The sequence below is a fragment of the Mus caroli genome, unplaced genomic scaffold (genome assembly GCF_978045245.1).
Source record: "Mus caroli unplaced genomic scaffold, Mus_caroli_1 scaffold_3, whole genome shotgun sequence".
In the NCBI taxonomy this organism is placed as follows: Eukaryota; Metazoa; Chordata; class Mammalia; order Rodentia; family Muridae; genus Mus; species Mus caroli.
Genome location: NW_028227258.1, coordinates 20,580,224 through 20,593,600, shown reverse-complemented (window position 1 = coordinate 20,593,600; position 13,377 = coordinate 20,580,224). Strand labels below are relative to the sequence as shown.

The 13,377-nt window shown below is 39.6% G+C and overlaps 1 protein-coding gene across 1 annotated transcript in view; it reads left to right on the top strand.

The window, feature by feature from the left end:
* Positions 1 to 13,377, top strand: part of Stpg2 (sperm tail PG-rich repeat containing 2) — a 504,085-nt gene that overhangs the window by 199,920 nt on the left and 290,788 nt on the right. Inside the window, exon 11 of the mRNA XM_021158500.3 lies at positions 11,814 to 11,973. Coding sequence (XP_021014159.1) covers positions 11,814 to 11,973 — 160 coding nt within the window. The remainder of the gene's footprint in view (positions 1 to 11,813; positions 11,974 to 13,377) is intronic.

Below are 13,377 nucleotides of genomic sequence, written 5' to 3'. Positions count from 1 at the left end.
ATTAAAAATGTGTGTAATCCATCTTCAAGACCTAGATTAATAGAGTGTGTTCCTCCATCTCAAGATCTGGATCAAAACCTTGTGCCTTCTAGTCTTAAGATCTGGATCGAAGGTACTTTGTCTTCCTATCTCATGATCCAGATTATAGCTGTCCCCTCCATTTCTGAATTGTAGTTCATTCCAGTTATAGTCAAGTTGACAACCAAGAATAGCCATCATGGTACTATAGTCTTTACTGGAGTTTCTAGGTTTAATCCAGCTTAGCTGGTACCCATATTTTAAATAAAAAAATGTGTTACTGAGAAATGTACTAATAAATTTGATACTAATTCTATATCATCTTCTGGAGGTGTTTAGTGTTCTGTATTAAGCACTGCTTAAGTCTGGAAGGAGATGGAGTATTTAAATTGCATTTCATTTGTCTAAAGACATAGTTTTTGTGGGCACAAGGGTTCAAAAGTATTATTTATCCTTCTCTATCAAGATGTCAGCCAATAATCTGCAAACTGTTATTTATCAGAGACTGTTAACATAATAGTTTCCTATATGTGTGCATTCCCTGTGAACCCAACATCCTTTCTCTTAATCAACTCTCTCTCTTTTCTCCTCCCTCATGGTTATTCCTTCTTGCCAACATCTCTCCTCTGTTTAGATATAACCAAAATTATTTTTGAAGTATTTAGTAAGATTGTGATTTATTTAAAGTTTGCAAAACCCAGTGTGGATCACTGCTTAGCCTTACCATGGTTCAGGTGGCGTCCAAAGTATATGATTCCATAATGCACATCAGTGAATACAGAGGCACAGCTCTGGCATACCTCATGGCTGGCATGGTGGTCACAGAGGGGCTGAGGGTTCCAGAACTGTCCTAATTCTGAAAATCAGGTTGTTAATATAATCTAGGGATTTTGACTTAGAGTTCTATAGTATTTCATATAAAAGTAGCTCTTGCCATCCTGGACATGTGTACATAAAAGTAGGGTTCATTTGGGTTCAAATAAGTTTGGATGTAACAAATTTCTGACATCTTACTTGTAAATATTTTCCACAGAGTTAATGAATACGAACCTTGTATATTTAAATCTGTACATTCCTCACAAATCACACTCAAAATTTTACGAACCTTGTATATTTAAATCTGTACATTCCTCACAAATCACACTCAAAATTTATGTCTAAATTTAGCGGGATGATTATAGTGTCTGAATCTGTCCGACCAATTCTGAGATAATTATGTCTCTTTTATAGTCATTTTCTTCCTATCGCACTAAGTACAAAAATACTAAGTATAAAAGAAGTAACTTCTGAGTTAAAAGAAAACTTTTTCTCTAGTTAGTGATAGCTGCTTTCAGTTTTTGTTCAGTAAGATTAGTGTATAAAAGGAAGAATACTGTATAGGTCACTGCTGTTAATTCTTTTCTACATAAACCAACATTAAAAGGCAGTTATGAAAACGCAATAATCAAAAATAAAAATCTACCATGTGATATTGAAGAGAAGAAAAATGGATCTCTCATCAACTATTAATCAGATTTTACTACCTAGAGACTCTCTGAGTGAAGCCTGATTGGATCTCTCCATTCTTGTCTTTAACTGCTGAAGTCAACATCGCATTAACCTGTGCTGAAAACAGGAACCTTGTTAGGGAAACCAGCAACTGAACATACATTCAATATGAGATTGCTTATAGACAAGGCATTTATGCATTGTGTGTGTGTGTGTGTGTGTGTGTGTGTGTGTGTGTAAGTGCTTTGAAGACTTAGTGGCCTGCCATCATAGGAGACTCAGAAGCAAGGTTAAATATGGGTGTAGTGTCGCTATAGACCTATGTGATAGGTTTTATTAAACAAAAGTATCAAAATAAATTTGTTATTTATTCCAAGTAAAAATGTGAGAGCTGCAACTTCTGAGAGCATATTTACAGAGAGCCGAAGGGAGTCAACAGATAAAAGTTAAGACCTAAATGACGAAGAAGAATGAGAGAATGGGGCTCTGGAACTGACTGAATTGGGAGAGTGTGAGTGTACAAGTATGGTTACTAAGTTCAGGATCCTAGAAACCATGTAGAAAACCAGGTAGGCACTTGTAATCTCAGTGCTTAGTAGAATCCCTGAGGCTTGCTAGGGATTGCCAACCAGTCTCATCAAATGGGTGAACTCCATGCTCAGTAAATTAAAATTTTCTGTGAAGAATGACATAGACCTCTGGCCTTCACACACATGTGCATACGGATACCATCTCCACCCACTCCAGGCACACACAGAAGTAGAGAATAGTCAGTCAGGCTTATGTGAAAAGTTTTTGCCAAGAAGTTCAGTATTCGGATCAGTATCTGAAGTAAGTGGAGGTTTGAAGTTCTAATAGCCCTAAAGGCATAGAACTTTTCTGATAGCTGTAGGTCATGCTGCCCACATTTGTTCTTTTATTGCTATGAAAACAACTGACTGTGTTTATGAGAACAAGCAACCAAGGTAAAACAACTACTTCACTCATCTTCCCCTTGCTGCCACATTGCACTTATTTGGTATATATCTAAACAAAGAAAGCAAACTTTTCTAGATGTGATCTCCAGAAAAGTTCGAGTGAATTCCATGTCAGTGCATGAAGTTATTAGTAAAATATCTTTGACATTTTCCCTTTTCCTTTTTAAAATGAGACTGCTGTGAAAAGAGCTGTGGGCAGTGTCTTGAGATTATGAGTGTGAGGATCACAATCTAAATGTGGGAAACTTGGAAAAACTAAGATGCTAAGTGACAGTAGAGCCTCTGGTGCTAGAGATCCCTCCTTGGAGTCGCACTCTTCCCAGTACCGAGAACCGTAATCAGTCTGTGCACTTGTAGCATAGAGAGATGTAAGAGTTTTTTGAGAAAACTTTGTATCCTAGTCAGAAATTTATCTTTTCATTGTCCTTATTCTGACAAGTAAAATAATAAGTATTAAAATAAATATATTTCTTTAATGTAATTTTTATGTATATACATCTGTATAAATAATAAATAATAGTAATCTCTCCGGTGTCCCCACACACACATCCTCAGTTCCTCTCTCTACCATACAATGCTCCACTCACCCCATGGTCAGCCATCACATCACAATACCCAGTAACCCGGTAGAATTATGACTCTTAATGCTTGATTAACCAATCAGATTTATGTATCAATAATATCACAATTTACAAGATGCCAATACAATAATTTCAGAGCCAATTGATAATGATAGAGCTTTATCCCAATTATTCTAACATATTGATAACATCAGGTTGCCCTCCATTCTCCTCCTACTTCCCCCTCTCTGTCTGTCTGTCTGTCTGTCTGTCTGTCTGTCTGTCTATGTGACTCTGTCTATCTCTTGGTTTTGTTGATATTTTATATTGCTTTCTTTGTTTATCACTCATTGTTTTCAGCCCTGATTTTGATCATTTCCTGCCTTCTACTCCTCTTCGGTGTGTTTGCTTCTTTTTTTTTCTAGAGTTTTCAGTGTACTTTTAATTGCTGATAGGAGAACTTCCTAATTTCTTTATGGAGGCACTTAGAACTATGAACTTTCCTCTTAGCATTGCTTTCATTGTGTTTTGTAAATTTGGTTTTTTGTGCCTTCATTGAACTCTAGAAAGTCTTTAATTTCTGTCTTTATTTCTTCTCTGAGCCAGAGATCATTGAGTAGAGAGTTGTTGAGTTGAGTGTGTAGGCTTTCCAGTGTTTCTGTTGTTGTGGATGTCCAGCCTTAATCCATGGTGATCTGATAATAAGATACAGTAAAACCGTGGTTAGTAGTTCAGGTTGGCACCTGTTTTTTTTTTTGTTGTTTGTTTGTTTGTTTGTTTATTTTTTTGTTTTTGTTTTTCTTTTTGTTTTTTTTTTTAGATATTCCAAGATATTGCAACTCTAAAACCTATGAAGGCAAGCTCTTCTAGATTTTGGAGTCTCTGTTATGAAGTCAGGTGTAATTCTGATCTGTCTGCCTTTGTATATTACCTGGTCTTTTCCCCTTGCTGCTTTAAATATTCTTTCCTTGTTTGGTAGATTTTGAGTTTTGATTACATGGTAGGAATATTTTCTTTTTTAGTCCAGTCTAATTGGTGTTCTATAAGGTTCTTGTGTGTTTATAGGCATCTCTTTATTTAGGTTGGGAAAGTTTTCTTCTACAGTCTTGTTGAGAATATTTTCTGGGCCTTGGAGCTGGGACCTTTCACCTTCTTCTATTCCTATTATTCTTAGGTTAGTTCTTTTCATGGTATCCCAGATTTCCTGGATGTTTTGTGTCAGAAATAATTTAGAGTTAACATTTTCTTTGACTGATGTATGAATTTCTTCTCTTGTATCTTTTACACCCGAGATTCTCTCCTCCACCTCCTGTCTTCTGTTGGGGATGTTTGCACCTGTTGTTCCTTTCTCCTCCCTAGGTTTTCCACCTCTGAGATAACCTCAGTTTGTGGTTTCTTTATTGCTTCTATTTCCACTTTCAGATTTTGAACAATTTTATTTCTTTCTTTCACCTATTTAATTTTATTTTCCTATATGTCTTTAAGGGACTTATTTATTTCCTCTTTAAAGACCTCTATCTGTTTGATTGTATTTGCCTGTATTCCCTTAAGGGATTTAGTCATTTCCTACTTAAAGGCCTCTATCATCTTTATAAGATTGTATTTAAGGCCATTTTCTTGTGTTTCCATTCTGTTAGGATATCCAGGGCTTGCTGTGGTGGGGTAGCTGTGCTCTGGAGGTGATATATTGTCCTGGGTTTTGTTGATTGTGTTCTTTCCAGGGCCTTTAGCCATCTTGATGGTTTTGGTCTCAGGACTTTCTGTGGTTGTAGGTATTGGGAGGTAGGTGAACCTTGATAGTCCTGTTATGGGAGGCCGCTGATGGGTATAGTTCAGGACCTGAAGTTCTGTATGACTAGGACCCACAAGCCTGTATGTTTCAGGATCCTCAGCTCTGATCAAGGTTGGAGGAAAGGTTTCAAGAGAATGGAGGCCACCTTGGGATAGCAGGCTACACAGAGTAGCTTGGATTGGCCAAGAGGGTTCAGTGAGCCTTGAAGATGGGAGGGTGCTGTGCACACTCCAGTGAAGTCTGCTTGGCAGGCCGAGAGGCCTGGCTGCACTCACGAGGCAGGGAGTTTCAAGGAAACTCACCCTCCTGGAACCAGGCATTCTCATAACACATATACTCATACCCTATCCCCTCATTAGTCTGGTGTATGGATACATGTGCTCTCTTTTAGTATTATTTTACTATCAGTGCCTTTAAAGATTGAATTCTGACATAGGTAAGCCTCCACCAGTGTTCCAACGTCCTAGAAAATCCTTGAAGCCAACAAACTTGGAATTCAGTAGGAATTCAGTGAGAAGGTTACCTATTCAGTAACATTCAAATTTACTTCTAGTAGAGAAAGTGAAACTAATTAGGCATTACAAAGAACGGAGCTGGAATAGCTCATGGCTGGTCTGCAGAGTGTTTACTTGGGACAATAGCCAGTCTTACCCAGACAAGGGAATTCACAATGGCTTAAAGAATAGGTGGGTTTACCATGAAAGAATTAGGGAATCCCCCTGAGACAGGTTTCTTCACTAGGCTCAAAGAAAGAGCATAATCAGGCATTTACTAAGAACCCCTGGTGGTGGGCTTAACAATAGACTAGCATTACACCTGGCTCCCTTCTTAGTGGCAGTGACCTGGTCCCTGCCTTCTTTTGATATATACATTCCTTTGTATTGTGTCACTCTTACTCAGTGGATGTATCTCACCTTGTTTCTTGTCGCTCTTCTGTATAAAAAGTATGATGCTTGACTTGAAACATTACATTCAGATTCTACACAATCTCTCCTGTTGATTCTGTTTGTCATTCATTTGCCAACTCCTTGTCCACCTGCAACCAGAGACTCATTCTATGCAGACAGGGACCAAAAAGGGTCTGCAGCAGGGGGGCAAAGGGAAGCTTATCTCTATGGCTTAGGATCTGCATGTTGAGGAAGGTGGTGAGGGGGAGGTGGTAGAAGAATGAAGGCCCCTGGGACAGTTGGCTGCTCAGGGCAGCTTGGCCTAGCCCAGAGGGCTCTGAGAGCAGCAGCGGGGGAAACAATGGCTTTTGTAATACCATTTCTGTCTATGGTGCTTTTTGTTGTTCCTCCCATCCCCAGGCCTATGTGTCATGTGATAGCACATAGTTCTAGTTCCTTTAATAACACAGAATAATTACATAACCTATTATCTCATGTGCAAAATGAAGCCAGGATCTTGTTTTTGCCTATTGTTTATCATTAACAATACAGTTGCATTTCTGTCTTTAAATGTTCTTGTCTTCTAAAGTAAGATATGCTACTTTTAAATTCATATATCTCCACAGGTGTATGTTTACCATGATGAATATTAGAGATGCTGAAAAAAGCAAAGACAACATGTTCTTAATTACAATCTGTAGTGTGTTTAACAAAGATGATCTGATTATCATCTGAATGTCTTCTGTATAAAGCCTCAATTAAGCAATGTGGATAAGTGTACTGGTAAATTGCTTTAATCAAAGCTTTTTGCATATTCAAACATACTTCATGATATTTATGACCTACACAGTTTTCCCAGTATATATTTGACTAAAGATTTTGATTGAGAGCTTTCGTTGAAAGCTGGAAGTCTTTTTAAGTCACTTTACAATATGACAAACTTTTGTCAAAGAGTTTTTTAATTGCCTTTTATAATTATGTATTTGGGACATTTAGGCTGAAATCTTAAACTATTTTAATAAATCTCTTAGCCATGAAAGAGCAGCTTGAATGAATTATGCATAATACAATAGCATAAAGTTAGTTTTATTGTAGATCATAGTGATTGACATTTAAAGGTTAAAATATGATATGTATAAGAACTATCACCAGAAACAGAGGAGGGAGAGATACTGGACCTGGTTTGAGCATATGAAACACCAAAGCCAAACCCATTTACACACTTCCCTAGGTGTGTAAACTAGGTGTATGAGCTTATGGGGGCCATTCCTATTCAAACCACCAGAACTCCTAAGAAAGTACTCTGATCCCACAGTAGGAAGAAGTTAATATCTGTCTTAATAGACGTTTCAATGCTTGTGAAAGAACATGTCCAAAATCAACCTGGAGAGGAAAGGGTTTATTTCATCTTATAGCTTGTTGACCATTAAAAGTCAGGGCAGGAGCTCGACGCAGGAACCTGGAGGCAGGAACTGAAGCAGAGGTCATCAATGAATGCTGCTTACTTGCTTGCTCTTATGGTTTGTTCAGTCTGCCTTTGTGCAGTACCCAGGACCACTGTCCAAGGGGTAGCATGAACCACAATGGGCTGGACACTCACACATCAATCACTAGTTAAGTGATTCACTTCTTGACCAGTCTTATGGAGGCATTTTCTCAAGGGAGAGTCCCTTTTTCTAAATGACTCTAGATCATGTCAAGTTGAGACAAAACTAAGCTTCAAAGTATCTATTTGACTCTTGCTATAATGTGAATCCCGAGAACTACTTAGCTGCAGGAGAAATACTCTCTGCTTTTTCCTGTTGTGGATTTTCATGTGCTCTGCAGTGAGCATCAGCTGTGGTTTTAGCTCCCATGCGTTTTATTCTTGTATTTTTGTCGATGTGACCTTGAAAAGCTCTGTTAATTCCACTTTCCCTTAGATTAATCCTTGACAAAGTCGCTCTGGCCTTTGCTGAAACCCAGTAAATGCCCACAGGGAAGCAAACAACCTGAAGTCTTGGCTCACTCTGAAAGTGCTCTTTCTCTTCTTGAGTTTGGTGCATAAAACCCCCTCGTCTTTGCAGCTCCCCATAACCTTAAACAAGGATTAAAATGTTATCAATTTTAAAAGATGATACACAAGTAACAGTGTTGGGATGAAAAGCAATTCAGAAATAAATAGTCTCTGTCAGTATTTTTCAAAGGTTAAATTTACCAGAACAATCTAATTTTATTTGCAAATGCACAGCTGCACACATAGGTAAAGTGAATATTGAGGTAACTACATCAGAAAATAAACTCACAAGTCAAGAAGCATTTACTATACTTAACTAATTAGGTAGGTGCAGTTTAGAAGTTGGAATCTTATAGGCCATTTTGTAGTGCTCTGTTTCAAGAGAAAACAACAAATATCCCAAGAAAAAATGTCAGCCATGAAAAGGTTCCTATCTGTTTGGCAGCTGCCCTTAGATGGGCTGAAATGGCTGGTACAATACATTCAGATGCTATGGAGAAAGAAGCAGTCCTGTGGGGTGCATTTCCCCTGAGGGTTCCCTGATGGCAGTAATGCTACATCTCTGGGATCCACAGGTCTCTGTGCCTGACCCAGTCTGAAAATTCCTGAAGGTTGCAATCCTGGGCCAAGAAAAGCTATGCAACATAAGATGTATTGCTGTGCATTGTGGTGGCCAGTTTCTCAGTATGCAACTCGGGGCATGCCTTTCCATTCTGGTGTTAGCCAGCTAAGTTTGTCCAAAGTCATTTCAGTCCATTTCAGAGGAGAGAGAGGATTGTCACTGTGGGATTCCGCGGGTCTTGAATTCTTACTGGGTTGATGAAGATTCCACATGTGTAGTTTTTGAGATTATCCTCATCAACTAATTTTATAAAGCTACCAGAAGAAATCACCAGAGTAGTCCACAAGCACAGGTATACATACATGAATACATTCATGAACACACACAGACACACACATATACACACATATATGTATATATTACTCTGTTGCTAAAAATCAGGTCGTGCTTTTGCTTCTGATTTGTCATGGCATGGACAATGCCTCATGGGTCAGATGCTCATTTGATTTGTTAGCTGGGCTGAGGTTAAGTCAGTGTTGATAATGACAGTGTTGGAAAATTAGAGCCCATGTACACTTTCAGACACGGGGGCCAGAACAGACAGGGAATCTCATTTGTCAGAGTCACAGCAAACACTGGAATTGGAACATTCTGATTTTGGATGACAGCAGGAAGTGGCACCTGAGGTTGTAAAGTGAGAAATTTAACGGTTCTGAATATGAGGAATTTTCCACAGGCTTTCAGTTGGAGAGTACTGAATGAAATCACAAAGTTTATGAAATGACCTGGGTACAGTATGAACAGGTGGACTCACCCTCCTGCAAGGTGATTGGAGCCAGGGAGTTTAACTGCCTGGGATGCAGCGGAACAACTTAACTCCTCTCGAATGGTTCCTTTTGTGCTTGTTTGGGGTTTAGTGTAGTAGAAGGTTTTCCTATCAGTGTCCTGCCAGCATCTTTTTTCTAAAGTGTGTGGGTATCATTAAGGGTGTCCTACAGGGCCATCCACTGAAGACTGTGACAGTGATGGGAGATGTGTCACTAACCTTAGCATGCTGCACTAAGAATTCTGCAGACATCAAGTGGATAAGTGTTGCATAGGGCCCTTGTCTCCTGGATGAGGAAGTCAGGCAGCTCTGATTGGTCCTTGCCTTGCATTTGAACCTATGCTTTCTTCCATCAGACCTCGTGGATCTCTCATTTCTGCTTCTGTCTGTTCCTGGGATGAGTACCCACTAGTTCTGCGGGTCTCCTGAGCTAGAAAGATATGCTAATGTTCTCTGTTTCTTTGAAAAGCTAGCGTTTAAGCCTATGACCTAAATTCATGTCCTAGTTTTAAAAGAAAATGAGATCAGAAAAATGAGAATCAGATATTTTTAGCTTTTGTGTTGGAAAGAAGATTCTGCTACACACACACACACACACACACACACACACACACGAACAGAGTTCAAATACTTATGGTTATGGTGGTGAGTTTTTATCAATTTGACACAACTGGAATCATTTGGGAAGGAAATCTCAATAAAGAATTGTCTGATTTGGTATTGCCTATTGTATGTCTACGACAGAATTTCTTAACTGGGTTAGTAGAAGCAGGATGACACACCCTTATTGTAGTTGGCACCATGTCCTGGGCTGGACCCTGAACTGAGTCAAAAGGAGGGAGTGAGCTGAGCACTGACAACCACGCATGCATTTATTGTGTCCCCTCTTGACTGTGGATGTATGTGACTAGTCGCCTCAGGTTCCCACGGTATATTTCCTGCAAGGACAACAATTATCTGGAACTGAACTCTGAATAAACTATTTCTCCTTAAGGAGTTTTTTTGTTGTTGTTGTTGTTTATGTGTGTGTTTGGTTTTTTTTTGGTCTGGGTATTTTATCACAACAATATTAGTGACACTAAGACATTGGAGACAGGACAAAATTGAAAGTCCCGAGGAACATCCATTTTGTCCATTCTTCATGTTCCTTCCCCGTCTCCTGTGCAGTACAGAAGATTACAGGAGCAGGGGGTGCTCATGTCTACGGTGCACTTTCCTCCCCACCACAGTGCCCTTTCAGGACAGGAAGTATTGGAATGACTTCCATTCTTGCTACTACACAGAGTTCCACCTTACAGTAATCATCATCTTGGGAAAGTCACTTAGCGAATCTTGTTCAGACACAATGTAAGTTAAACATAAATAGGATGAGGTAAGTAAGATTAATAAGCAAGCAGGGAGGAAGTTTCCAGGGCAGTATAGCTAGTTCTTCTTTTCTTCTGTAGAAAAAAAAACCGGGGATAAAATTCCCTAATAGTCCAAACCCTGATTAGTTAGCTTTGTGTTTTAACTTGCAATGAAATTAGTTTCTATAGAAGAATAACATTCACATGCTTTCATAGTCAAGAACCAGTTTTCTTTTCATGTTTTTTTTTTTTACTTTACAGACCTGTTTTGCAATTGTACTAATCTCACGATACAAATAATTAGCATCCACTTCTTGAAATAGACCGAGGATAACAAAAATTGAGTGGTTATTGAAGGGTCACACAGCAAGCAAGCAACTGACACTTGAACCCCACACTCAACCAAAACTCTCTCCTCTGTCTCCCTAAATCATTAAAATGTAGAATGTTTAAGTGATTCATCATTAGTCTTTATGTGTATGGGTGTTTGCTTTTATATATCTGCTTACCACATACATGTCTACTGCCTAGGAAGGCCAAAAGACAGTTTCGAATCCCCTCAAACTGGAGTTACAGATGGTTATGAGCCATCGTGCAGGTCCCGGGACTTAAATTTGCGTCCCCTGGCAGAGCTTCAGTTGCTCTTAACCACCGAGCCATCTCTCCAGCCCCCAAATGGTTTGTTTTTTCATGAATAAGGTAAGTGACTAGATTTCAAAACAATACAGCATGTAAAATAATTTGTGCAGAATTCTTTTTTAAAGTTCTCATTGAGATAATTAGATAATATTTCAAAGCATTAACTATGCACCTAGTACATGACATTTGTATTTTAGTGGAGAATTATTCTTATAATTAATATGTGGCTCATGTTGATTAAAATGCAAATGTAGCTACATACCATTTGAAACAGTAAGTGACGAGAGCGGGGCCTTGCCAACTTAATTGGGGCCTATTAAAAATGAAAGCATCAGCCTTATTTTGTAGACTAAGTCAGAACAGTGAGGCAGGGATGGCTTTGCGGCTGATAAAAACACACACTCATTGTTCAGAGCCCTGTATAGACTTCAGTATTCATCATTAAAGTTGTAGATGAACATCTCACCAATGTAGTGAGGCCTACTCTTTAAAATATCCAGACCTTGTTCTTTCTGATTCTGTTTACCTTAATTTTCGATGATGAATTATAATTGTATTATAAAGATAACCTTAGTGGAATCTCCATTACAATGTTGGTTTCTAACTATCTTTATGTATTTTTAACGAGTGCTTTTCTGAGTGTGGACATTTATCCAATATGTAGTTGGATATCTTTTATATATAGTACACTTATGCTTTTCTTTTTGATTTTTTTTTTCTAGCGTCTTCCAGCTCCTGGCCGCTATGATGTTCAGAAATCGTATGACATGTCCCAAGTTAAACATAAGTACATGCCACCTCGTACTTCAGTGGCTAAAAAAAGGCATTCCTCTTTCCTGAGCGCAGCTCCTCGGTGCCTGGGGAAAATCGCTGACGGGCCAGGTAAGGCTCACTGCTCCCTGAGGCTGTGGGAAGTTACATGTTCCCTGTGAGCAGACGATGTCAGCACTTTCACAGTGATAGTCAGACAGTGCGTAGATACACAGGGGATAGGGAAAAGTGGGAGACTTTTCATTTCCCAATGTAAAATTTGTCTCAGGTGTTATGTTTCCTAATTAATTGTTCCAAAGACATTTTATCGGTTTTACCTAAGACAATACATTCATCTGGCATTCTATTTGGGAAAAACTCAGAAATTGGCCGGGCGTGATGGCACACGCCTTTAATCCTAGCACTCGGGAGGCAGAGGCAGGTAGATTTCTGAGTTCGAGGCCAGCCTCGTCTACAAAGTGAGTTCCAGGACAGCCAGAGGTATACAGAGAAATCCCGTCTCGAAAAACCAAAACCAAACCAAACCAAACCAAGCAAGCAACCAAGCAACCAACCAAGCAAGCAAGCAAGCAACCAACCAACCAAACAAACAAATCCCTCAGAACTCATAGCACATTAAATGCCAATAAAGGAGAAAAGTACTTTCTCCTCATTTGGAGAAGTCAGTACAGTAGAAGAAACATATCCCGATTACGTAAGCTACTTGAATCTTTTCAGATATCAAGAGAACGGCCCTAGTGGTCAGCTTTGTCAGTTTACTGGATTGTGAAATGGCCAAGGCACTGGGGAATTGGAGGTGGAGGCTTTCCCATGAGCGTTCTCAGGCAGGATTACTGAGGCAGGGGGCTAGCACTGAATGAGGGTGGTGGCATTGGATGGACCAAGGTGATTGAATAAATGAAAATGGAAAAGGAGAATGCCAGCCGAGTATGGGTCCACGGAGAGGAGAGCACGGGGTCACCATGGGCACTTAATAGGATGTGGTCTTCGAACTATGCCTTCCCTGCCCTCGAGGGCTGCATCTTCTGATCCATGAGCCTAAGGAGCCTTCTTACTTCTTGTCAGGGTTAGATCTGAGCAGCAAGAGAAATCACTGGTCAGCACTAAGTTAGTATATATGCAGACACACACACACACACACACACACACACACACACACACACACACACACACACACAGAGAGAGAGAGAGAGAGAGAGAGAGAGAGAGAGAGAGAGAGAGAGAGAGCGCAAAGCCACACAGATGACAGGAAGAGCAGCAAATGATTTGTCATGATGTACGCAGTTTGTACTGGATCTTTGGAGAACACGAAGGAAAACGGTGAAGCCAACTTAAGAAACTTTCTTTTTCCAGAGTTTTTAGTGAGAAACTAAGGTAGGAGACAACAAACTATCAAACATGGTACAAAATGCTTCAGATAGACTTTAAGTTGAAATGTAACTGTTCTCTGTCTCTGTCTCTGTCTCTGTCCCTCCCTCCCTCCCTCCCTCCCTCCCTCCCTCCCTCCCTCCCTCC